This window comes from Melozone crissalis, unplaced genomic scaffold, assembly GCF_028551555.1.
Source record: "Melozone crissalis strain CALT ecotype California unplaced genomic scaffold, PUWL_Pcris_2 ptg000005l_1, whole genome shotgun sequence".
Classification (NCBI taxonomy): Eukaryota; Metazoa; Chordata; class Aves; order Passeriformes; family Passerellidae; genus Melozone; species Melozone crissalis.
Genome location: NW_026535783.1, coordinates 39,004,865 through 39,031,170, shown reverse-complemented (window position 1 = coordinate 39,031,170; position 26,306 = coordinate 39,004,865). Strand labels below are relative to the sequence as shown.

At 38.5% G+C, this 26,306-nt stretch overlaps 1 protein-coding gene across 1 annotated transcript; it reads left to right on the top strand.

Annotated features, from left to right (window-relative positions):
* The first annotated feature begins 4,848 nt into the window (after positions 1–4,848).
* PSAT1 (phosphoserine aminotransferase 1) lies at positions 4,849–19,418 on the top strand. The gene is made up of 9 exons (XM_054287837.1): positions 4,849–4,946; positions 7,077–7,137; positions 7,946–8,015; positions 9,133–9,338; positions 10,783–10,955; positions 11,990–12,159; positions 15,774–15,902; positions 18,401–18,538; positions 19,157–19,418. Exons 1-9 carry the CDS (start codon positions 4,878–4,880, stop codon positions 19,260–19,262), a joined length of 1,122 nt encoding a protein of 373 aa, XP_054143812.1. The 5' UTR covers positions 4,849–4,877; the 3' UTR covers positions 19,263–19,418.
* The last annotated feature ends 6,888 nt before the right edge of the window (positions 19,419–26,306 follow it).

Below are 26,306 nucleotides of genomic sequence, written 5' to 3'. Positions count from 1 at the left end.
TATGACATTCCGAAAATTAGCGGAAGTTTCAGAGTCAAAAATGAGCCCAGAAACATTGCTATAGGAAGCCTTTAAATACAGCCATCATTAGTGCTATGACTGCAGGTCATAGAATAGCACATGCTGGAAGGGGCCTCTGGAGGATGTGTAGTCTTAACACAGATTGCTCTCAGGACCTAGAGAAATGTGAGAATGTAAAACTAAGAGAATTATCACTGTTTTAAAACTCTGGGATTTAGTCCCGGCATCTTGTTCTTGTCCTTGTGCACAGGCAGCTGGTTTGCTGCTTCTGAACTAGAATATACTTATTACATACAGGAACTAGACAGGATGATTTAGCCTGAACTGGGAGAAAAAGCAGCCCGTAACTATTTTTTACTCAGTCATCTGCTATGTAATTTCTGGAACACATAGGATCTGTAGAAGTTACTGACTCCAGTTGCGTGACAAATATGAAAAAACCCATGAATCCTCAAATTCCATCCTACAGAGCAAATAGCACAAGATTACCTTAGCTATTGCAGTATTGCACAAGTAATTGCACAATGAAAGTATGTTCTTTGTACAGACTTTGTCATTTCGGATTATTAGAAGGTAATATATTAATCTGTTATTTTTCACATATTTTTCCAAATGCATATGCATACAGTTTCACAATAGGTTCATACATATGCATTCCGCGTCACATTTATCGCCAGTTCTTCTTTATCAAAGGAATTCCTAGGTCGGGGGCAAATTGACCTTGTGGTCATTTCTGTTTTTCTTTCTCTGTCGTCTTGCTGTCTCCGGCATCCGACTTTTCCTTCAGCTTTGGCCTCACAGACTTTTTACCTCTCCTAGACACTTCACCTAATTCAGAATGGATCTCTACTCTGTCTCATACTTGCTTTTCAATATTTGCATTTAAAGTGTGAATTGCATCAAAAATCATCTTTTAAAGTAAAAATGGACCTGGCAGTTTGCAATTTAGATGGGCATACTTTTTTTTCAGTGGATTAACCTTTTTTTTTAACTTAATGTTTTTTTTTCCTGTCAAATCAGAAACATGAAGGATTCTTCATGTTACTGCTGCTATGGTATTGCATTCTCACTGTAAGAATCTGTACTGCATACTTTATATATAATTGGATCTGAAATTGGCAGAGACAGTGGATTGAAGCTGCCTGGGGAGAAGTATTCTTTTTGAGGTTGTCATGAATACATCAGAACTTCCAAGGTTTTTCTAACAATTTAAAAAGTCATTTACAAAAAGTATTTTACACATATAAACATATGTATTCTATATATATTTAACAATAAAGTATTCTAATAAAAAGTAAAAATATTTTTATTTTAAATTTTTAGGAAACCATTTTCTACCCTGTGTTTTGGAATAGAAACAGTTTCATTCTCTTGCTATTAGTTAATGTTTTACATAATTGTCTGGGTTCTTGTTTGACCTAAAAGCTTGAAATCAATAGGCCAACTATTTGCTAGAGAACATGTTACTGTTTACTCATAAAGCTCAATATTTTTTCTCTTTTCACTTAGTCTTCTGAAGACCTACTCTTCACAGTTCAGGACTTCGATCTCTGAAAAACAAAATAAATAGCCCCAAACCATTGTTTGAACCATCAAAGTGTAAGGTTTCACCAAAATTTGCTCATCTCACTAGTTTGCTGGACCAGACATGCCAACTGCCTCCTGAAACGCTTGCCAGGTTGCTATGTAGTCAGCATTATTTATCTTTTAATAATGACGTCCATTTGTGGTACCAGACAGAGAACTCGTGTACGTATGCTCTCCTTGAGCGAGCTGATTCTTTTCCAGCAGTAGTTGATCAAGGTTTTGCTGTCCAGCATAACATGAAGTCACAATGAACTTAATAAAAGTTCACTGAAAACTCTGAAGACTTATTTACGCTTTTAATCTGTCTTGTTTTTCCAGTTATGCATCATAATAAATACTGCTCTCTTTGCTTTTGTGTTAATTACACAAATCCAGGTTCATCTGCACAGACTGATGGCACTTGAAATTGTGGCACTTGAAATTCTCAGTCAAATGGTAGAAATCAGAAGCATTCCTGGAAATCATGGTTTTGAAAGCTTATATTGAGTGACTATGAATATTGGTATGATTCCATGATGGAATTCATGGGTTTTGATGTAATTGAAACATGAAATCTTAATTGCTGCTGGCAAAATACTAAAATAGGAGAAATCTCAATCCAATACAAACAAAACTGTAATGAGACCTGTACTGTTTCTCTTTATTCTTTCCATCTGCAAAAGCATAATGATTCCTTGTCCACAGCAAAAATTTCACATTTATACATTCTTTCCGATTTTATATACTTCCCATCAATGCACGGTACGTAGAGGGTTTTCTAAAGCTTCCCGGTGACAAGGCTTCCAGTGGAGTTGTCCTCTGATCTCGTGGGAGCTGCTATTTTTGACCCTTCTGGTCAGGATAAGACTTCTGTGAACTGAAAACTCCAATACTGGTATTTCCACCTGTGCTCTGAGCTGATACCAGCAGTAGCTTGCCATGTTTCTATTTTCATGTTCTAGCTCTTTGTGTCAGCATTTGAAGTACATTTTTAACTCCAAAGTTTTAATTTCCCTTGTGCCACACAGTTAGGATTCAAGAGTGATCTGGCAGGATGTTGAAGCACTTTCTGTAGTAGTAGGCAGGCTTCCTGACCTGAATGCCCAACCTACACTATTTCTGACTGCTTCCACTACTCCTTACTACCTTGGATACCATTTTCCTAGCCAAACTGGAGTTTTAAATTGCCTGTCTGGGCCTACACAGGTACTTCAGGTTTAATACTGAAAAAAGCCTATATGAGACACCTGTATCTTTTGATCTTGCTTCTACCTACAGATACTAGTAAAAATAACTAAAATTTTAGTCACATCTATGTTGTTACACATCTCAGTAGCAGTTTCTGTTTAATTATAACTAAGAATTAACAGAGTTGTTCTTGGTATTGTGGTGTGAGACATACTTTAAAAATACCTTGGTGTTTTAAGATAATGTATCCAGCCTGTGTCGTCTGTGAAGTTTGCTATTATCTCTTAAGAATTCTGGTGTCTGAAAGCAATTTTGATAGATTTTTCTTAAGCTGTAGCTATCATTGAAATGAAAGTTATCTTTGCTCTAATACCAATGTTTCTGTTTACAATTTTTTGAACAAAACAACTTCCTTAAGATGAAAATCTTTCAACTAAATACCAGATCAGGCTGTGGTCTATAAATTCTTTTTGTGGTTCCAGGTATCACCTGGCTTGACAGGAAAAGGAACAAATTCACATAGTCAGTATTTCTTCAGTGAAAAAATTGGTAATGAAAGATAGTATTTTATATACATCTCAGAATTCACAAAATAACACACATCGATACTTGCAGTTTTCTCTACAGATGATTAATGTTGATGATTAGCTTGGTGAACACCCATGAGACTAAAATAGGGCCAGCGTTACAGGAAAGGACTGGGCAATCTGATGTGTTTAAGAGCTGTGCTTTATACAGCTACATATGAGAATTGTGAATCTTGCCCAAGATACTTAGAAATTATGGGGCTCTGCAATGCCCATCTCTTTTCAGTCATACTTCATGGCTTGCTTTGTCAAAATTGGTTTACTGCTACTGCCTTTAAAATAACTTTGAAAACTGACCTGGGCAGAATATCTCTGCCTGAAACAATTGGAAAACAGAATGAGTTAAAAGTCTCTTTCTCTCAATTACAACAGTTCAGTTGTATTACTTCTGTATTTTCAAATAATCAAGATGCTGCAGATCTGTTCCATAGATACCTGAGGGAGGAATGCTTTAGTACTCAGGGATATTAACCTAGGATTTGGCAAACTTCAAGGCAAGTCCAAGCTATGCTATCCATTATGTGAAGGTGATCAAGTTTCACAGCTCTCCTGTTTTTACTCTCTGATGAAATTCAAATAGCAATTTGCCTGCAACAGACTTTCTGGGGAAACTGCTCAACATGCGGACACTTGTTGGCTTATAGAAGGCTAGGATCCTCCTCCTCTACAAGGCAAGTAGTTCACACAAAATAATAGATCTGGGTACTGTAAACCCATCTCTTTCAAGACGAATCACAGAAACAGTCTGGTTGGATAAAGTGAGTGATCTCCAGCTTCACAGCTTTATCAGGGACATACTAGAATACATTGCACAGGATTGTACCTGGGTGATTAAGTGTCTCCAGTGAGGGAGACTCCACAACCTCTCTGGGCAATGTGTTCTAGTGCATGGTCACTTGTACAATTAAGTTCTTAAGGTAAGGAAGGTGGAACTTCTGTACATCAGGTTCTGTCCGTTGCCTCTTGTAATTTCATATGAAATATGAAATATGGATCTCCAAAAATTCACTGTAACTGTGGGTCGCTGCTTTTTAAGTCCTCACGCATTCACCCAGAGTGCTTTGGGGCAACAAGCATCCCAGCGCTGCTACAGCACCCGCGTGGGGGAAAAGCATAGGCAGGAAGTTACAGTAGGATGTGCATTCACCGTGTGTGTGCGTGTGTGTGTTTCTCTGTGTGTGTGTCTGTGTCTTTGTGTCTGTCTGTCCGCACGCCCACCCAGCGTGGGCGGCTGCATCAGCCAGGGCTCGCTGCGCTGCCCGCGGGGGGCGCGCCACTGTGGGGACCCCGCGGAGCGCCACGGGCGCCCCCTAGTCCTCCCCGCCCGGCCCGGCCCGGCCCTCGCACCGCCTCCCCTCCCCTCACACCGCCTCCCCTCCCCTCACACCGCCTCGCCGCGGCAGCGCTGCCAATGGGCGGCCGGGACAGGGGTGGAAAGTGCCTGCCCCGGCGGCCGCGGGTTTATAGCGGAGGGGCTCGTGGCACGGCCGCGGCAGACGGAGGAGGAGTGGCAGCATGGCAGCGACGGAGGGCGGGCGGCAGGTCGCGAACTTCGGCGCCGGGCCGGCGAAGCTGCCGCGCTCCGTGAGTAGGGGCACGGCGGGGCTGGGTGTCCTCGTTCCCCCGGCTCCCCGCGGGTCTCCGGCTGCAAAGCGAGGGATAGGAGGATAAATGTAATTACCGGAGTTTACCCGCGCAGCGCCAAAACCTCTTGTCTTCCATTCTACAACGAGCTTCCCTGATAAACTCGGATTTTTGCAAACGAGCTCGAGTGTGGTTCTTCGAATACTCTCTAGGGTTTTGTTTTTGGGGTTTTTTTAGTGCTGGATGATATGGCACCAGCACCTATATCGTTAGTTTTGGGATGGGAAGTAGGACCTAAGCGCGCAAAGATCGTTCTGTGGAGCGTGAAATTTGTCAGTTGATAAATAGCATGGTAATTCCCTGAGACGCCTTTTTATAAGAAGTTATAATGTACACTCAACCCTCTGGAAAGTTGCATCAGCAGCCATGGATTATACAGTTTCATATGGAGAGGGGTGGTTTCTGCCGAACTGTATGTACCTCACTCTCAGTTTAAGGATTATCTGCTGTGGAGTTTTTGTTGTTGTTCTTCTCTTAGTATCCTTCATAATATTCTTTGTTATTTTATGTGTTAATTCTTTTAAAAAATTCTTTAGATTAACAGATTTGCTGCGGAGCAACTTTCTTGTTTTTGTTTGTGTTTCTTTTCCCTCCCATCTCTTTTCTCGAGGAAATGCCCTTTCTGGATAAGGTTGCAAAAATTTTTGTTGCGAAGAAATTTGTTGTTCTGTGTCAAGTTCTAGATTCCAAAGGGGCTCTCACAGCACTGCCTCCATACCCAGCTCTCTGACAGAGATGATTAAAAACTGGATTTAAGTTTGGAGGAGTGCAGGTGGGCACAGCTGAGCTCCCTATTATTAATCTGTTTACCCTCTTGAAAATGCAGTGCTCTTGTGTGGACTGTTGTATCACCTCGATGATTTATTCCTCTTGATTGTGGGCTGATGCTGCCCATGAAGCACGCAGACTCAGTAAAGCAAAAAACGGAGCAATTCATAGACTATAATGTGTGTCATAGATGTCTGTTGTGAGGCATGTGCAGGTTTTCAGATTAAGAGTGTTACTGACAGAATTGGATTTTATCAAGCAGTTTAGCCAGCACTACTCTAGCAGTCTGTGTGTTCTCCCTTACTTTTTTTCCTTCCTTCTCTGGCATGGATAAGTTTGCTTGTAAAATGTGGTGGTTAAAACTTCAGAATCTTTTAGTTGACCTTTTGGTAGCCAGCTGTTACAGTTGACAGGCCATGCAGATACCGGGTCAGCAAGGTAGATTTCTTATTCCTGAAATTGCCTAGAGTGTGCAGTTTCTTGTCAGGGTGCATGTGTGCAGCATTTGTTTGGTTCTACTGGGGCTCCGTCTTCTCCTGCTTCCTTTAAGAGCAGCCAAGACTGTTCTGGCTCTCAGACAAGAATTTACCAAAATCAGAAGCTGCAAATCCAGCGGTTAGAATCTCATGCTACTTTGTTCATATTTAAAAGCTAGGGGAGAAGGCAGAAAAAAAAAAAGAATGGCTGAAGCACTGCTTGGCTGGTGACCTGGTTTTTTTTGTTGTCTCAAAATTTTGCTTAATTTCTTTCTTAACTCTTAATAAGATGGAGGCTTGTCTTCAGAAAGTATGGAACTTCGTTTGGTGAAACCAGTCATTGTCATGCTGGCTCAGTTTGAGATATCCAATTCCCCAAGCTGATCTTTCTTGTTATGTTTTCTTCAGTACTTTGGTTGTCCTATTTGCTCAAGTCAAGTGAAAGGACACAGGATGGAGTGGTGGGAGTGGGTGTTTAGGATGCATGCTTAGAAAGAGTATGTATGCAAACATTAGATGTAAGAGTTCCAAGAGTTCCATTCAACTGCTAGAAATCATTCACAAATCTGGAAATGTAGAATTTGAAATAATAACTTACAACATGGTCTCCACAACAAGCATATTATATGAATTTGCTATCTTATGAAAAGCCTTAAGCTGCTAGGAGGTACAGCAAAATTGTATTGGTAACTATACTTCTGTTACTCGCACTTGACAAGTGTCAGGTTATTGCAATATGGGCTAGCTGGCATAGGCATGATGCATCAGACACTCCAGATAGTGGAAAATTCCCTTAATTTATTTCTGGATTTTTTTATTTTGATAGGTGCTATTAGAAGCACAGAAAGAATTGGTGGACTACAAAGGACTTGGTATAAGTGTTCTTGGTAAGACTTAAAAAAAATCTACATTTTTCATTATTTTGTTGTTTAGCTGAATTGTTTAATAAGACTTCCTGGTCTTTTTGGCTCAGTCTCTAATACCTGTGTATCTGTACAGATGTGTATAGATACCATATAGGTGTATAGATACCACGTAGATGTATAGCATCCTCCCCATTAGGAAAGCAGTGCTCTCCTGCTGGCTGGCTTTTCAGCCTCAGTTGCACAAAAGATTTATGCATCAAGGTGGTGAGCATATTATTAGTTGCTAAAAGTAGAACGTGCAGCTGTCTCTGCACAATTCAGATTAATGTTTAAATTGTACACTTACACGTGGAAGACAGCCTATGGATTTAGAAGGAATTACTGTGTAATTGTCCTTAATGTTTAATTAGCTTTATTGTGTGAAGAAGCCTTGCTAAAGGTAAGAGAACAAAACCTGTACTCTTCCTGTGCTTTATTATATACTTCTTACAGCATTAGCAGCAGAGACGGTTCTTAGCATGAGGAAGAATGAAATCTTTCTAGAGACTATTTTTTTACCCACACATATGGTTGTTCCTATTGGTAATAAGGTCATATGGGTGCCAAGTGTCGATGAATGGGATTTGCCTGTATCTGGACAAGACTGCAGGTATGAGTCTTCTGTGGGTATTTAGTAGTTTTTATGTACTTAAAGAGAGTAGGAACTGGGAAGGACAACCTTCAGACATTTTGGGTCTGTAGTGTAAAAGGTTTAAAGCTTAACACGATTTTAAAATCAAATTAATGTATTACCGTCTTCATGTTATTTCTTCTCTCTATTCCACCTAAGAAATGAGCCATCGGTCTTCAGATTTCACAAAAATTCTAAATACAACTGAAAATCTCATGCGCGAATTGCTGTAAGTGAATTACTTTCTGCTTATTTTTATGTTATGCGTGTGCTAGTTGCATCACTAATGTCTAATATGGAGACCTGTTCTTGAAAGCACCCCTTTGGTGGCATTTTTCATGAGTGTGTTGCAGAGTAATAACTTTGAGGAGGACATCCATCTTCTTATATGTAAATTTGATGCTTATGTTTTTGAATGTGACAATGGATTTTAATTAGGTTATGATGTGTTTTACATGTCTAGCTGAGTTTGTTTTGAAATTTTGATTTTTGTCACCTTCATAGAATTAATGAAGGACATGAACTAAAAGAAATAAGTGCAAACAATAAAAATCAGTTCTCTGGTGGTATAAGTGTGATCTGAACATTGTCCATAAGTCCTGTTTTATTAACAAAGCTCTGTGGATCAGTGTTAGAATCACCAAGCAAGAGCCCTTTTCCTACTCGTAGCATGACACATTTTTAAAAAATTGAAATGAATATATAATGGTTTAGAATTACTGTTCTCATAGTAGTTAATAATGTCGGCCATTTAACACAAATGCTTGACCCTCAGTCCAGCCAGAATCATTGACAAAGGGATTTTAATGAATAATTTGGATATCTAATTTTTGTGATTGTATGAGCAACTCTTTATTGCACTTGCTCTGCATGTATACTTCACTGTACTGTTGCACTTCCAAATTGAAGGGTCTCAGAGCTGAGTGCTACTGTAAGCACTTTGGTGACTTCATGACAGAAAAGTCATGAAGCTTCCAATAGATAAATTAAAAGTCAGCATTAATTGTGATGGAATATCTCTCAAGCCTGTGTGTACAGCTACTCAGGAGTGAGTTTGTTTCATGCAGTGCCAGGGCTGGAAGCTTTTTTTCAGGAATCACTAAAATTCATAGCATGTACTTTTAAATATTTAAATATTTCATATTTATTAAATATTTCATATTTATTAAACAAGCTGTTTCTCAAGACCAGTGCTGAGGTAAGTTAGTGGGATTGATCTAACCTCTAGGCAAAGAGTCTTCTAAAATGGCAGCATTGTTCCTCAGTTACAGTTAAATGCATAATATCAAGTTGTATGCATCCTGTGTAACCTGGGAATAACATAAATGGTTATTTCTTTAATGCAGAAATATACCGGACAACTACAAAGTTATTTTCCTTCAAGGAGGTGGATCTGCTCAGTTCAGTGCAGTCCCGCTTAACCTTATTGGTTTAAAGGAGGCAAGACAGGCAGATTATGTGGTTACTGGAGGCTGGTCAGCAAAAGCAGCTAAAGAAGCAGAGAAGTATGCCAAAGTAAATATTGTTCATCCCAAACTAGGAGCCTATACAAGTAAGTTGATGATTGCATCTGTCCATGTGAATGCGTAGCTTTTAGAATCGCTCTAAAAATGGATCCAATGTTGCTGTTGGGCTGTTGAATGTTAACTAGAGTTGACTGCCCAGCACTTGAAAGAATGTCTGCCATGCCCCTCTTTGTTCAACACTGGGAGATTTATTTAATAGCTTAACATTTTCCACCAGAAAAAAATGGTGAAGTGAGGCTGAGCAGATGCCAGAAAATAAGTGTCAAGACAAAAGTGTCTAAGTAGGGAAATTGTCTGGGCTCACTCAGGTCTTTTTTTAATATTTAACTGAGTTCTTAAGCTATTCACAGGGATATTGTGAGATATTTCAATTTCATGAACACTCAGTAACAAGAATGCTCTAAAATTCAGAAGCAGGTCTGAGATTTTAACTTTGTTGACCCAGGACATGGGAGACCTGAATTCTCTTACCCACTTTTAAGGATTCCTAAATTATTATCTTTCCCACCAATGTGTCAGTAAATATACATAAATAATTCTTGGAGCAGGAATACAGGAGTTCTAGTTTCTATTCCTGCTACTTTTGCTCACTTTTCTTCCCTCTGGTCCAAATTACAGCACTTGAACTAAAAAGAGTGGCAAGAAGACAAAGAATATTCCCATACAAGTTAGTGTATTAACTGGCAATTAGGGTACTAACTTGGAAAGTAAGTTTATATTCTGTGAGGCACAGGAAGGAATTGAAGCTACAACTTTCTGGTCTGGGGGAGTGTAATTCATCGTTTCATGGCTGTAGATAAGAGGAGAGCCAGTAAATAATGATGGAGGCAATGGTACCGTCTCCCACCTTTCCCTCCACCTCCCATCAGGTCCTGGAGGAGAAAAGAAAGGGAGAGCAACAGGTTTATGCCAAACCTGTTCTGTGCTGTCAGGACATGCCTGTATATTGCCTGTTGACAGAGGAGATCTTAGCTTTGTAAATCAGTTGCAAAGCTTAAAATGGGAGGAAGGTGGGTGACCTTGTGTTTGTTGAGCTTGGGCAAGACTTAAATGCTTCTGGGATTGCACAGAAACAGAATTTTAGAGAACTTTGTCAGTGAGAATTTGGGTGTTTCAGTGGTTCCAGAGGCAGCAGGAAGATTCTTGGACTTAGTGTCTGAATTCCTCTGAAATGCTGTTTTGAATCCCTAGGCCAGTAGTTTGTAGTCTGCAATTGCAATGGGAGGAAAATAATTTGAAGAATAAGGGGTGAAAATCAAAAAGTTTTGCAAACTTAATGATGTCTCACCAGGGAATTTTGGGAATGGACTGGTGTATTGACTCTGCAGATACGTTATCTTCCTGGGAACAACATGATTAATAGTCTATATGGTAAAATTGTTCTTGGTTTACACTTAAGTTTCATGTTCAGGTAAAACTGCATGCCAAGAAAGTTACTTGTGACCTCTGGGTTTCTTTTTTGGTTCTTAGGCATTCCTGACCCAAGCACTTGGAATCTTAATCCGGATGCATCTTATGTGTATTATTGTGCTAATGAAACTGTTCATGGTGTGGAGTTTGACTTTGTACCTGATGTCAAAGGAGCAGTCTTGGTTTGTGATATGTCATCAAACTTCCTGTCCAAACCTGTGGATGTTTCCAAGGTAAACAATTGGACATAGTGACTGCACAAAGCATTTTCAAAATTTAATGCATATAGTGAAGCACTTTGGAATGTCTGGATTTGAATGTCTCGGCATCTCAGCTAGAGATGCTGAGCGGTGAAATTAAAGAAGTTGTGCTTTGTTAATTGAGTGTCTGATGATAGATAGAAGTGTTGACATTTCAGGTTTGAGATTTCAATGTCTGTTTTCCTTTTTCTCATAAAAACATACTGATCTACATTGACATTGTTCATGTAAATAGTTGCCCAAGATTATTTATCTCCTGTGTGATCTTCACTGATGAAGAAAGTACCTGCTAAAAGAAAATAACTGCTAAAATAAATGTTTTCTAAATAATATTTACCCTGCAGATAATGTATGGCTACAGCAGGGTACTGTTAATAAGTTTTTGAATCCTGCCTCTGTCATGAAAAATCTGTAACCTCTTTTAAGCTCCTAAAGCTTCCTCTGCCTCATGATTATGGTGTCTGTTTCACAGATAGTAGAGGAACAGAACATAGGCAGTTACTATGTTTGTAAAGTATACTATTTGTAGAAGTGTTACTGACTAATGAAACAGCATGTTTGACCTTTCTTACCTGTGTGTAGCAAAATGGAGTAGTTGTTAATGCATTCAACTTGGCCTTTCCTGATCTGCCTCTTTGTACAGGTGAATTTTATGATGATTGTTCTGAAACTCCAGATGGATTGAAAATAGTGTGAACTGTGTAGGAATTTGTTTTTAGTAAATTGCTTGGAGTAGTGTGAAATTGCAACAGGCTGCCTTGAGAATTATTTGCAGCTATTAAATAAACATTTAGCAAACTGTTGTGAAATTTGTGATTATCTTCCTCAGTTGAGTAGGTGTAAGTGCACTTTCAAATCAGAACTTCTGCTAACTCTTCTTTTAACGTATAACTTGCTAATTTTCAACACATTCTCTGTTCAGCTGACTAGTGTGCCTGGGGTATTACTCAGTAATGAGATCTACAAGTGAATGCATGTACCAAGTTCTTTTCTTCTTCCTTTTAAAGTTTGGTGTGATTTTCGCTGGTGCTCAGAAGAATGTTGGCTGTGCTGGAGTTACTGTTGTAATAGTACGTGAGGACTTGCTGGGATTTGCACTGAAGGAATGCCCTGTTGTACTGGATTACAAAACACAGGCAGCAAATAGCTCATTGTATAACACTCCACCATGCTACAGGTAACTCGCCCTGCTGTGTGATATCCTTTATCAGAAAGCTGCCTCACTGCCACCTGCCGCTCTTGTCCAGAAAAGCTTCCAAAGTTCTGTGTTTGCCCTCAAGCCACTGATACCTTGGAGTGTTTCACGTGATTCCTGTGAGAACATGGGAAATGTCCAGCTGTGGGACTAGTAGGCTTTGCATTGCCTGCTGCGACTCAGCCACAGAAGATGTAGCCTTTTTCAAAGTTAATATTATATGTCATAGCTCCATTGTAGAAGTTTCGGGATGTAGTTCTAGTTTACACGAGCACAGCACTAGTCAGTTGCAAGGAGGTAATTTGGCACTTAGACTTGCTTCTTGATCCAAATATAGCTTGATTTAATTTCTTCTTGACATTGTTCTGAGCATTTGAACCTCCAGATCCCCACTGACTTTCTTTACTGGAAAATGGTAAATAATACTGTGATTAAAGTTTTAAATAGTATATGATATTACAAGAATATGTATTCTTTTAATATTTTAAAATATTTCTTGTCCTTTCTACATATTTCACTACTGTTGGTTTTGAAATGAAACTGTATAAGAACTTTTTAAAAGCCATTTTAATAGCTGCTTTGCTTTTACTCTTGTAAAGTTTTGCATAATTCTTTGACACCATCTCAGTGTTTGGTTTGACATCCAAAGATAAAATTTATCTAGCTTTATAAACATTGCTAGCAATCAAAATCATAAAATTGCCGTGTGGTTGATGATTTCATTATGCAAGAAGCAGATCAGACTATACCATGCTTTTTTAAATTGTAGCTATCTTGTAGCTTCTGATAACTAGTGAAGTGATGCTTTGCTACTAGCATGCTTAGCTGTTGAGCTAGTAGTATCTACCCGTTCTTATCCTGAAGAGTTTTTATGCCAGCATCCTCTGAAATGAGTATTTAAAGAAAATCTTCTGTCTAATTATCATTTTTTCCCCAGAAGCTTTTAAAATTACTTTGAAAATAAAGATTCCCTTTTCAGGATAGTTTCATAATGAAATTTTATACTGATAATTAGTCTCAGCTCTTATAGTTTGTTTGCATGTTCCAGAATGGCAAAGTTAGGTTGCAGTGATCTCCAACACAAGTTAAATGCACTTACTGCACAGGCCCAAAGTTCTGTGATTCTCATACATAAACCCTGTAAGTTAATTCCATCATTACAATTAGTATCACTTCAAATTTTACTCAATTTAGGTATCTCTGAATCTGCTGATTGTCACTGCAGTGTACCATTGCCATGACATAGGAGCAGCTATCTCTCTCAACAGAACACTAAATCTTGTGAACATTTGTTTACGCCAGATGTTACAGTGCCGAACTTGTTCCCCCAAGTTGTGTGCATACTCTACAGTATGTAGTGCTGTAATTGTGCATTCTTACTGGCAGCCTGTCTGCCCTGTTGGCTGGGTACACCAGTAAGAATTAGCTATTCAATATTTCCAGATTTTGGTCTGCTCAATGTAGCTTTGTAGCATAGGCAGGATGTATGTCTTTTCCAGTGCTTGATGAAACCTCTATTTCATGATCGATTATGTGCCTGACTGCCAAGTCACACATACTGTTTTTGGACACTGTATACTTGAATATGCCAGGTTTTAAATCCAGCCATTCATGTTTTCCAAGTACAAAGCTATTTCCATTTGAAAAACTGAAGTTCTGCTTAATCTCAGTACTTGGACACAGTGTTGTTTCTCTGATTTGAAAAGCAAAACAAATCAAATTCTGCAGCCTTATTTTAGCCGTTGCAAAGAACCTCTGAAAAGAAAGTGCTGCTTTAGTTGTTACTCAGTATCTGACACTAGCCTTAACAGAGTAGTGGGTGGTAAAGGGAGCTGAAAATGAAGTTGAACTAACAGTTTCTCCTTTCTCATCGCCGTCTTGCCGAATTTCACTTCATGCTACAGACTCACATTGGAGTACGCTCCAGAATCCAGAATGTAGCAGACTGAAATGTTGGCAGGATGCACATCTGTTTGGCTTGGCCCTAGCTGCCTGTTCCAGTTTAAGGAACTGGCAAAGCTTCTTAGTTCTCTTTTTCTGTACTCTTTTCCTTGCACTTGTTAATGGTTTGCTGGCAAACAGGCAGGAAATATTAACTGAATTTGCAAAAGCTATTTCAGTAAAATGTTAAATTAAATTAAGGTGATGCTAATGGCTTTAACCTCATGGCACTACATAGTTGACTCTTTGACCCTAATCTGTTTAGCTAAAATTAACGATGAATTTGCTATAAAAATCTCATTTGCAAGCTCTGAAATGCATTTTGTGCTTAAAGTTGTTCCAGAAACGTTATTTTGATTGATGTAAAAGAAGGTTAAAGGGTTTCAGCTGTCTGGGGTTTTGTGAATGATTCTAAGGCTGGCTTCCAGGAGTTCACTTGTCCAAAAAGTTTTGCTCAAGGAAGTGAGGGCAAGATGTGAATGTGGCTCTGTATATTTGCCAAGGGCATAGTCTATGCTTCACTTAAATGATTTACACTGGAATAGTTGATAGTGTCCTGTCATAAATGTGGCAAGATTGTGCTCTCAGTGCAGTAAGGTACTTCCTATAAATGGCAGTCTGTAATCTTGGTTATTCTGCAGCTTTTTGGAACTGTTCAAGGATTTGGTACTGGCATCCCTTTAGAAATAAAAAGCAGCAAAATTTTAAACAGCCTCCTACTAGATATGTGTTAGGGAAACTTCTAAGGTAATGTTCTCTGAGCACTCCCTTGGAATCAATAATGAAGGGATTCATAAGAATGAACTTGTTGGATATAGGCCATAAAAACTTGTGAGCAGGTTTTTATGTAAATTGTTGCAGTCGTGGGAAATGTCTGAACTTGAACAAGCTGTTTGTAGCAAAAGCACAAAGGCAAAAGGCATTAAGGATTTTTTGTGTTGCACTTAGTGACTAGCATTGAAATTCTTGGTCTCAAGCCATGTGATGCCAGTAGGCTTCCAGATCTCTACTAAGAACTTGACTGGTAACGGTCAAGTGTGATACGTCATAATTTGTTTCACCAAACTTCACTGTTCATGTGGGCAAAAGGTCTTTGTAGACAGAAATGGGATTAGAGTTCTTATTTTTAACATTTGTGAAAATATGGTTACATTTCTGGCATATTAATGTACATGTATTTGAGATTTACTCCTGCATTTTTGCTAGAGCAGCTGCAGGGCAAATGCTATTAACTTTTTTGCTAAATCTGGCTCCCACTAGGCAGTTGTGTAGTCCTTCTGGGCAGGACCTGAGAGGCAGTTGTGTAGGCAATGAATTGGCAGCGCATGTAGCGTGTCTGGGGGTGTCTTTGGGAGCCCTGCTGGGCTGCAGAAAGCCTGCTTTCTGAAAGCATGTCCTTCTATGGTGCAAAGGATTAAAATGTGTCCAACAGATATGTGTGACATTTGAATTTCAGGATATTTTATCTTGTGTACAGAAAACATTATCTGAGTTGTCATAACTTGTAAAATAGTCTAGGTTTTGATTTGTTAGTCTTAAGTGCCCTTAAATCAAACACGGCATTGTGTTACTGAAAGATTTTGTGAACTATTAGACAAGACTTATTTTTTTCCTGTTTGAATAATTTCACTGAAAAATGTTCTTTCCTTTTGCAGTATTTATATCATGGGATTGGTACTGGAATGGATAAAGAATAATGGTGGAGCTGCAGCTATGGATAAACACAGTTTAATCAAGTCACGGATGATTTATGATATTATAGACAAATCTAATGGATTTTATTCGTAAGTTCCTATGCTTTTCCTCTTTGCTTCAATATTTGCTACATAACCAAACATTCATAAATTTTGAGAGTTTAATTGTATTTTTGAAGTCACCTTTTTTGAGGACTCCTAGAGATACCATTTGAGCGAACCATTCGCTTGGTAACTGTCCAAGGATGTCTCATTCCAGTAGGAAGTTATTTCAACTTATCATGTTGATTAGTAGTGAACCCTACTAAAAACATATTCTAAACTGAATAAAACAGGAGTGTGGGAGAAGAGTATACAAAGAACAGATAGGCAGATGCTGGTTTGTATGCTTATGGAATCTCTTGGTGGCATGTAGACCAAAACAGAGAAAATTGCCTGTAAGAAATTGTAGAGACCCCTTTGCCTTGTATTTTGCCTACCACCTTCCAGGAGTCAAAGACTCTGCTTTGCCTCTGGTAAGCAGAACATTTTTATTGCTAATTATGTTAAGTTCTGAAACACTTCCTGAAGTAAAATAGAAAGATCAGACCTCAAAATGGAATACATTTTCCTTATGTACTTTATGCACAGTTGATTTTCTTCAGTTATTTTTGCTGGCTTTCCAAAGCAGATTTAACCCTTTTGACTTTTGCATAGAATCGCAAGGTACTTTTGAGCTCATAGAACCTGTGCATAGTTAAAAGCTGGTACTGTAATAATTTTATTATTTGCCAAGTTCAGACTACTAATTGACCATGAAACTGCAAAATATTTTCTTTCACCTTCAGGGTAAAAGCAACAGTGTGGGGACCTAATTTACTCTCAAGTCCAAGTTAGGATAGCGCAAATTAAATTTGGATTTTAAATTAAAGCTGTCTGCAGTCATAATTGTCAGGGATAAAGTTTCATCATAATATTTAATACACTCTTCTTATTAATTTAGTTAATGAAAACAGCTTTCCCTTTAGTATCACCATTATCAGGATTGTGATCCTACTCCAGGGAAATCCTGGGAGTTTTTCACAGACGTCAGTAAGCAAATGAAGCCTTGAAAAAAACATTTTGTGACAAACAAAAATCTGTATCTGGCAAGTTGGTCTGTAAGGCAATGAGTGGGAAATGCAATGCAAATTGGATGGTAAATAGTCAGTTGGGAAAGCAGAACAAGCTTCACTAACTGAGCTGTATGCATCTTCCTAAGCAATACAGTTAAGACTGTGAATTTTTAAATTGTGTCTATAACTTAAAGGAAGGTTTAATTTGAAGCTGCCTTCCCAGCTGTAACGTGGCACTTAATCTGTGGTGTGCTTCCCTGAGTAAGCCATGTGACAAGCCATTTAGCAAATGGAACCTTTCTTCCATGAAGTGCTCTATGCCATTTGTAGTTTGTTTTTCAATGTCTGTGCACTGAATTACATCAGATTGCCTAGCAGCAACTGTATATTCTAAAACTAAAGCATGGCTGCAGTAATTCCGATATAGGAGTGCTCAGAAGCATAGACCTTTTTGAACATTTTTTTCCTGGTTGAACCTGAAGTAGAAGATTTGCACCAGCAGGTGTTACGATGGATTTTTCTTTTCTTTTCATCATGGAGACATCTGGACAAAGGAATAAGAGAGGAACTAAAAAGAATGATACTCATTCTCTCTCACTATGCTATTTCCAATTAGCATAATAATAGGTATGAAATCCACCTGCAGTTTTTGAACACTCATTTATATTGAATGTCTGCAAGAATCTACATCATCAGACTTAGAAAAAAATAAACCTGAAGGCTTCAAATCTCCTTTATAAGCAGAAACACTAAAAAAGATATTTAAATCTTCTTTTCCTCCCCTGTTATTTCTTAGCTTCACAAAATAGTTGAAGAGAAATTACACAGATCTTGAGTTTTCCACTTCAGATAAATTTTTAGGAAATTAAGGAGTTGTGATGCATCTCCTGTAATGCTGTGGCCATGTATGCACTGCAAGATTTGTTCTAGAGATACCTCTTTTTTGCTTCATGATTTTGAGTAATGTTAATTTAGAAGGTGCACTGAAGTCACTAACAGAAGTTTCTAATATCTGTGAAAATTTTTTTATGCTGTGTTCTTGTATTTCCTTTAGTTCTGTTTTGCTGAGTGTAATTCTGGCAGCACTTTTGGCTAGTTGAGAAGTCAATCTTCGAAGAGGAAGAGAAGAAACTGCTTTAGATTTAGTCAAAATTCCCTGTAATTACCTCACCTAGCCAAAGTAACTGTTTATTAATTTTTATTTATTTATTTAAAATTTAATTTTGTCTGTGTACAAGCCTTGTGTCCATTCCTCTGGCACAATTCTGAGTGTGTCAGGAAGGGTTAATAAGCCTTCCACTTTACCACTTCCATTATTGTACTTGGTTAAAAAAGGAAGGTTGCTGTCTTTCACAGAAAGTAATGACAGTTTTGATTGTGAAGGATCGATTGTGGTTTTAAACAGGTGTGATTATTCATTTCTCAAACTGCATATAGCTGAAATACAAATTTAGCACAAAGTGGGTTAAGCATTACGTTCTGCAACCTTTCTAGATGTCCAGTGGAGAGAAAGAGCCGAAGCAGAATGAATGTACCTTTCCGCATTGGCAGTGTCAAGGGCGATGAAGCCCTGGAAAAGAAATTCCTTGAGAAGGCTGTGGAACTTAACATGATATCTCTGAAAGGACATCGGTAAGTATTAGTCAAGTAGTCTCTGTACTGTGCAAAGCAATCTGTTACTGCAGTGGTACAGCATCAGGCATTGTGCATTGACTTACCAGCCTCTCTCACGCGTAAGCTGCTCCTTGTACTGGTTTGGCGACACTTGAGATGAGCAGTCTAGAGATTGTAATCAGAGATTGCTGGTGGCTCAGCTACTGCTTAGGTGAAGGGGGGGCTTCAGAGAGCTTTATCGTTAATTCTGCTCTCTTCTGCAAATCTGTCTCTGTGCAGATGCCAAAGATATCTTTTGAGGTCAGATTGTATCAGTGTATAAAATGTCTCAGATGGCTTGTCTGCCTGGTTGCAAGATTTCTTTCCAATGTTCAGTAGTGTTTGTGGGATTAGTTTTTTGATGTTATTGGGCTACAGCTTTGGAGCAGTAAATAACTAATAAATACTAAGCTTCTCTAGACTGCAAGCCTGCCTTGAAGAATTAAATATTGCTTCCCATGCACATAAATGTGAATTTTATAATTTTAGAGTAGGAATAGATTTAAATTTCTATGACTGCTACTAATGTCTTTTTTTAGAATATACAAAACTTTTCTGGTTCTTTTTTTTTTTTTTTCTCTCCTATTTGCAATTCAGGTCTGTGGGAGGAATCCGTGCCTCTTTATATAATGCAGTGACTGTAGAAGATGTTCAGAAGCTTGCAACATTCATGAGAAGCTTCATGCAGATGCATCAGTCATAAATGCCCATGGGTTAGAGCCATGCTGCACATCTATGAAATAAAAGCTAAAGGGTTTTAACATGACTATGGTACTGCACAGCTGTAGCGCACAAGTTTTATTTTCTTTTAGCTCCTGTAACAATATTAATTAACTGAATGGAACAGAGGCCCAGTCTTGCAGTGATGTGGCAACTTTGGCTTTGCTGAGGATCCCCAGACTGATCATGATTGATGGCAAAATTTGAAAATGTGTGGTTAAAACATGAATAACATTTTAAGATGGTATGGATCTGAGTCTTTCTCAATTCTAGTTACAAGTGACTTCAGCAATGCCTCCTTTTTAGTAAAATTCTGGAAGCTAAATTTGTCATAAGCTCTCTGTAATGCTTTACAAATACTCTCTGACTGCATAATGAAGGTAAACTGACACAGCCTCTAGGGACATCTAATTGATTTATGGGGTATATTCCAACAGTGTAACACCAGTAGTACTTAGGAGTTAACACTAGCATGCCTAACTTGAGAATCTGGCCTTTCGACTACTGCTCCAATGCTACAAGTACTTTCATAACCATTGCAATTAGTTGTGGTTAAGGTCTGCAGGACTGGGCCTTTTTTCCTACTAGCATTTATTAGTTTAAACCTAAGATTCATGAGTCTGATTAAATAAATTTCTAAGATGTTTTTTATTTCTCTATGCATTTTGTATATTAAACTCCTAGGTTGTTATTGTTACTTTTGGGCATGCATATTTGCTGCTGCAAAAAAGTTTCTTTTAATTTGTTAACCTAGTGCCAGACTGGATTGCTGTATTCCACTCAATGCGCCTGTGACTTTCTGTGCACTGACTTTGAGCCCAAAGTGCAGCAGACTTCTTAAGTGTTTTTCCTCTCTACTTGCTCCAGTGTTTGTTCTACCTTTTCATTCTTTCAGTTGTGTAGCCTTTTTTACGTGGAACTTTGTCCAGCTGGAGTAAATAATAGTCTTCTCTGCCTTTTCCTGACACTGTCGTGTAATTTTGGTCCCACTTTCTCACTTGGTCCTTGTAGCTTATTGCACACTTTGATACCCTGGGCTAGAGAGATCACTGTGGTTATACAAAGATTTTCAGAGGATCTCCTCTTGTAGAACCCTTGAGTTATTCTTTTATCTCAGCTTGTGACTTTACTGCCAATGTCCATATATTGACTTTAATCTCCTCTTTTAACTTGTGTAGAAGCTATCTGCTATTGTCAGAGTGTTTAGTATTGCTACAGCTGGTTTCAGACTAAACTCTTTGGCACACAATGGGGATTTCTTTTTTTTTTTAATTTTTGTGTAACGTCAGTACAGTGGTAACAATTTATTAATGATAATGATGTACTATCCCTTTGTTGATGGAATCTCAGAACAAGTCGATGGAATGTGCTAGGGTTGAGTTACATTCCTATGTGAAAAATCATCATTTTAAGACTACTATTTGGAGATTTCTGTCAACTTAGTCTTACTCAAAGTAAGTAAATTATATGAAAAAAATAAAATCTAATCATGCCATGATGTGAAGTACCTTTGTGTTTGAAACTTCTTGATTTTTTTTCATTTTCAGGATGAAAATCAAGACTAATGTGTGTTAGAATTTTAGATTCTGGTATACTCCTTTTCCCTATAAAGCAAGCTTCCCTCCTGTATGTTTTATTTCTGTGCAAGAAGAGTCTTTCCTATAGGAGCCACAGAAACAAAAGTATTATTATGAATGCTTAAAGAACCCTTTTTGCTCTGCCAATTACAAATATCTAATTTGGATTCCATATTAAGCTTTTTAATTTCATAAATTTCTTTTTCTGAGTTTTTTGTACTTGCTTCCAGCTGTAACTCTGGCTTATCTCTTTCTAAAAAATGGCCAACCTTTGCATTTTATAGTAGACTTGCATTCCTCTTAGCAAGCATGCTTTTGTGTGTGTTTACAAGAAAAGCTTGCGCTGATTTGTGCAGCTGATTCATGAGTCTGACAAGGAACTTCTTGCTGCTTCTGAATTGTGCCTAGCATCTTGTCAATTTTTTTAACTCAGTAAGGCAAAAATCTTGTAGAAATAAAATACAGAGTGAAGACTGCATTAAGCAGACAATGGTAGATTGAATATCAAGTGAGGGGCATACAGGGAATACAGAAGCATGTTCTGAATAAATTATTTACTTGAGGTTTGTTTCAGACTTATCCATATCGCAATTCCAGCCTTCCAAGCCGTTTGTCTGTATTTGGGGTTTTGAGCCCTTCTGGACAGCTAAATCCTGATTCTCCCATATCAGATTTGTAGGAGGAATTTCAGCAACCTGTTGCTGAGACTCCTGGTCTTTTTTTCTCATCAGCACTTACAAACTGGGTTAGTAATTCCAGTGTTTGGAAGCAGGGCTCTTTTGGTGTGATATGAATACTCTGAAGACATTAAAAGGTGTTAAAAAATAAAGAAAATACTGGTCTCACCTGAGTTGGCCCAAATGGAGAGGGAATCATAAGGCAGGTTCTTCAATGAACAATTCTTTGAATTCCTTTTCTAATGAATCATCTCTATCTCCTAGCTCTTGTGTTTGATTTCACAAAAGCACGTTCTAGCATTCTCCTTTGTAGTAAAAAAGTCTCTGGCCATTGTCTTTCCCAGACGTGGCCTAAAAGGAGAAAGCTGCATGCTCCCTCTGTATCTGCAGTGTTCAGTGAGAGATGCTTTAGTCCAGGTGTCGACTGTCCTTCAGGAGGGTATAATGTCCCAGAGATTCCTGTCAGTTGTTTACAATAAGAACTTCCTATGGTAGTTAACATCTGTAAGCCAGGCAAGACTTCAGTAAGAACTGGAAGTCTGGATTGCCACATCCTTGTTTAACTAGCAATTCCAGTGGAGAGAAATGATTCATACATGCAGCAGTGTGCGGGAGTCCTGCTCTTCTGTAAGCTGGTGCTCTATATTTTCCTGTTTCTGTTTAAATGAATCCCATTTTTTTCTTTTCAACTCGTAACTTAATATTTTTCAATATACCCAGGAATGTTTGGATGTAAAAAAAGCCTATTCCTGACATTCAAGTAAGTCTTTGGAATGAAACAGGAATTAAAGACATCATATACTGATGTATTAGTAGTTGCAAAGGTATGCTGAAAGTGTTACTAGGTCTGGCACTATATTGGTATATGCTTAATTTTCACTGTATTTCCTTGTCTGGGTAGAAAATAAAATGAGGAGGATCTTTTTTGTACGTAATAATGATATACCTAATTAAAGTGTTGTAAGTTTTTACATTAAATCAGTCCATTTAATTAGAAAGAAGATTCCCCATTCCAGTCAGCAATTGGACTCTTGATAATTTAAAACCAGGACTCATGACAATCTGTGATAAATAACACTCTTTTAGACTAAAGAAAGTAAGAAGTTATAATTACTGATGGATTACTGAATGGTTGGAGGAGAGTGATCAAAGAGATGCAAGGATAGATTTATTTTTCTGTAAGTAGCTGAAGAATAAATGTGCTTTTGATGTAAGGAAACCAAAAGCTGTACATCTTCTGAAATCTGAGAAAATTTGAATTTATATCTCGTACCTTTACACTATGCATAAAAAGAAAAAATTGTATATTTTGGTAAATGGATTAATTACAAAAGAGATGTAAAGAAATCACATGAGAAATAGCTAAACTATTATAAGAGAAATTGCCATTAAACTGCTTAGAATTTTTAATGTAACAAACCAATCTGGATATAATTCTATATTGTAGTTCCATGATGTAATCTGAAGAGATTTGGGAGACGTATTGCTAGAATTAGGGATGGTAGTAACAAACTCTCTACTGTAAAACTTAGTAAATATTCTTCCATAGAGTAAGCAGTAGTCTTTGGAATTGAAACAATATGGAAGTTTCACACTCTGGTGCTAAGTTTTGAAGCTTGGCAAACCAGACCTAAAGAATTAAAAAAGCTGGAAAGCCTCTGAGCTGCTAGTGGCCTGCCAGTATGATAGGGTCACACTGGCTTATGGCTTTTCTTTCTTTCCAGGACAGCCCCAATCATGCTGCTTTTGGGCACATTTTTATTGTGAAGACATACCCTTTGGCCTTAGTGTTAGAAATGTTAGTACTTGACTCAGTTGTGATTTTTTTGTGCTTTGCCTGATGTCACAGTACATGTGACAGTAATATGAGTTGTATTGTCAGCTTTAGTCTCCCAGTACTGAAATAGATTATTTTGTCTGTGGAGGTATTTCACTAAGCCACCTACACGGTACCTCTTCTTGTTTGGTACATCATGGAAGCTTGTCTTCAGTTTCCTAAACCTGTCTGGTGATATGAAGTAATTTGGTGCAAGACAGGACATTGCTATGGTGCTGTGAAGTGTCCTCAGGTGTGGCAAGAGAAAGGGTGACGCTGACACCAGAGCTATGTGCTCTGTGACTTCTGAAGGAAGCGTCGGACGTTAGTGGTGGGATATGAGTAGGGTATATCTGGGTGGCTGCTGGTGAATAGGAGGATATATTGCAAGGCTTAGAGCTAGTTTGTGTAAATTTAAAGGAGAGGAATAGAAACAGAAGAAAAACAATAAGAATATAGTACAACTTTAAGTTATTATTTTGTCACCTATTGGTGTACCACTTTGGAGAGATGGCCCTCTGCCTTGCTTCCCTACCCTCTTCACCTGGGAGGAATACTGCTTATTTTGGGGCTCTATAACCATAAGGGCTGTAGCAAAAACCTGGCTAGATGGGGAAGAAAGGCAGAACATACTTCTTGTGTCAGTTAAATGAAGGATTGAACTACACTCTCACTTCCCCTGTACAAGCACACAATGTATCCCCAATGTATAATTTACTTGATCCGTATTGTAGCGATAGCTGCAGATGAACAAAATTCTCTGTTCAATTACTTCTTTACGTCTCTGTTATGATGAGAGAAGCAGTCCCATTGTGTTCCAGATGCCCACCAGCAGTAGTTTTAATTACAGCATTACTTTGAAATCAAATTGCTTGTTTGACAGCCCTAGTCAGAATCTTTAAGTGGCAGTAGAGTGTGCATTTTAGTAAGTGAAAAATAATCCACTGTATTAACATCAAACCTTTAGCTTTTTCATGCAAAGTTCACACATTTGTATGTGTAAAGCCAGAATATTATTTCTGTCCCTACTACATTTGACACAGAGAAGACAACCACATCTGGAATGCTGATGGTAGCTCTCTGCCAAGTTTTGATTGATTTGACATCTGAGTGCTGGTTGGTAGATGCTCTGAACTGCTCCTGAATGGAAAAAAACCCCAAATTTTGCCCTTGTGGCCAAAAAGGCCAATGGTGTCCTGGTGTGTCCAAGGAAGAACAGTGCCAGCAGGTCAAGGGAGATCATCCTGCTCTTCTGCTCAGCCCTGGTTAGACACGTTTGGAGTGCTGTGTCCACTTCTGAGCTTCTCAGCACAACAAAGACATGGAGCTTCTGAAGCAAGTTCAGTGGATGGCAGCAAAGGTGACAAGGGGACTGGAGCATGCCTCTTACAAGGAAAGGCTGAGGGAGCTGCGCCTGTTCAGCCCAGAGGGGAGATGACTGAGTGGGACCTGATCAATGTCAATCAGTATCTGAAGGGAGAGTGTCAAGAGGGTGGATTCAGGCTCTGCTTGGTGGTGCTGAGCAATAGGACAGAAGGCAATGAGCACAAATGGATGCACAGGACCTTTCCTTCGACTATAAAGAAGAACTTGACTGATCACTAGAACAGATTGCACACAGAGGTCGTGGGGTCTCCTCCACTGGAAACGTTCAAGAATTATCAGGACACAATTCTGTGCCTTGTACTCTAGGATGACCCTGTTTGAGCAGGAAGGTTGAAACATGATCTACCCTGATGCCTTCCAGTCGTATCCATTCAGTGATACACATGCAAGGAAATGCATTCAAAACTCAACCACAGATCCTTTAAATTTTAAAATATACCATGTATAGATGAATATTAGATACCCTTGTTTTGTGATGTTTTAGTTTGTGTTCTGATCGTGCTGATTCCCATGATTTTATATATACCCTTAAATGTGTCTTATTTATCCAATATGGAAATAGTTCCACAGTTATTCCATTGATGCTGAAGAGATTTGGGGAGACCTTACTGTGGTCTTTCAGTATATAAAGAGAGCTTATAACAAATACGGAGCAAGACTTTTTATAACGATCTGTACTTAGAGGACAAGGGGATAACTGTTTTAAACTTTAAACTGAAAATGCTAGGTTTAGATAGAACATAAAGAAGAATTTTTTATGGTGAGGGTGGTGAGGCACTAGAACAGGCTGCCCAGAGAAGCTGTGGATCTCCCATCCCTGGAAGAAGTTCAAGTGTTCAGGTTTGGATGGAGCTCTGAACAACCTATTCTAGTGGAAGGAGTAGGACTAGGGATAGGAGTTGGAATAGACTATCTTTGAAGGCGCCTTACAACACAAACCACTCTGTGATGAAGCAAACATTTTACTTTGGAGAAATGCTAGTGTAAATCTCAGTTCAAGATTCATACCACAATCAGTGTGAAACCTGGCAAAATGATAGATGTTTGTGTGACAATTGATGTTCGGAATGGGAAAAATGAATAATAGGGGAAGTTCGCAGCATAGAATTGCCAATTCAGTATTACTCTGCAATACTGAAATAATGCTTTTAAATATTGAGCTAAAATGTTGCTGAGCGTTGCTAAATCCTTACTGAAGGAAAACAAACAGCAGTGGAAAACTCTTGTGCTCAGTATATTTGCTTCCAGTTCTCACTTTCCTAAAACCTTTGTTTAGGCAATTCACTTAATATTCTCATTCCTGATTGTAGGAAATACAGAGCTTATTATATTAAGAATGGTCAATGCAGAATGGAAAGCATTGAGGAATTTACTTAAAGGATCAGATATCTGTGGATGAGATATGAAGCAGCACACACTTTGTGTGTCTCTCACATGTCTGTGAAAGGAAGGATATTTTGCAAAAAAGCATCTTTTAAAGCAGTTTAGTTCTGGAATAAGACTGAGCCAGAAGTATATGTCGTAAATAATAAAATGGTATTCACAGAGGAAGATGCTAGACGACAGCATAA

Coding starts and splice junctions, on each gene's coding strand:
- PSAT1 (XM_054287837.1), top strand. CDS start 4,878: ATGGCAGCGACGGAGGGCGGGCGGCAGGTCGCGAACTTCGGCGCCGGG. Junction 12,160..15,773: donor AACACTCCACCATGCTACAG/GTAACTCGCCCT, acceptor TTCCTTTTGCAG/TATTTATATCATGGGATTGG. Junction 15,903..18,400: donor AAATCTAATGGATTTTATTC/GTAAGTTCCTAT, acceptor CAACCTTTCTAG/ATGTCCAGTGGAGAGAAAGA.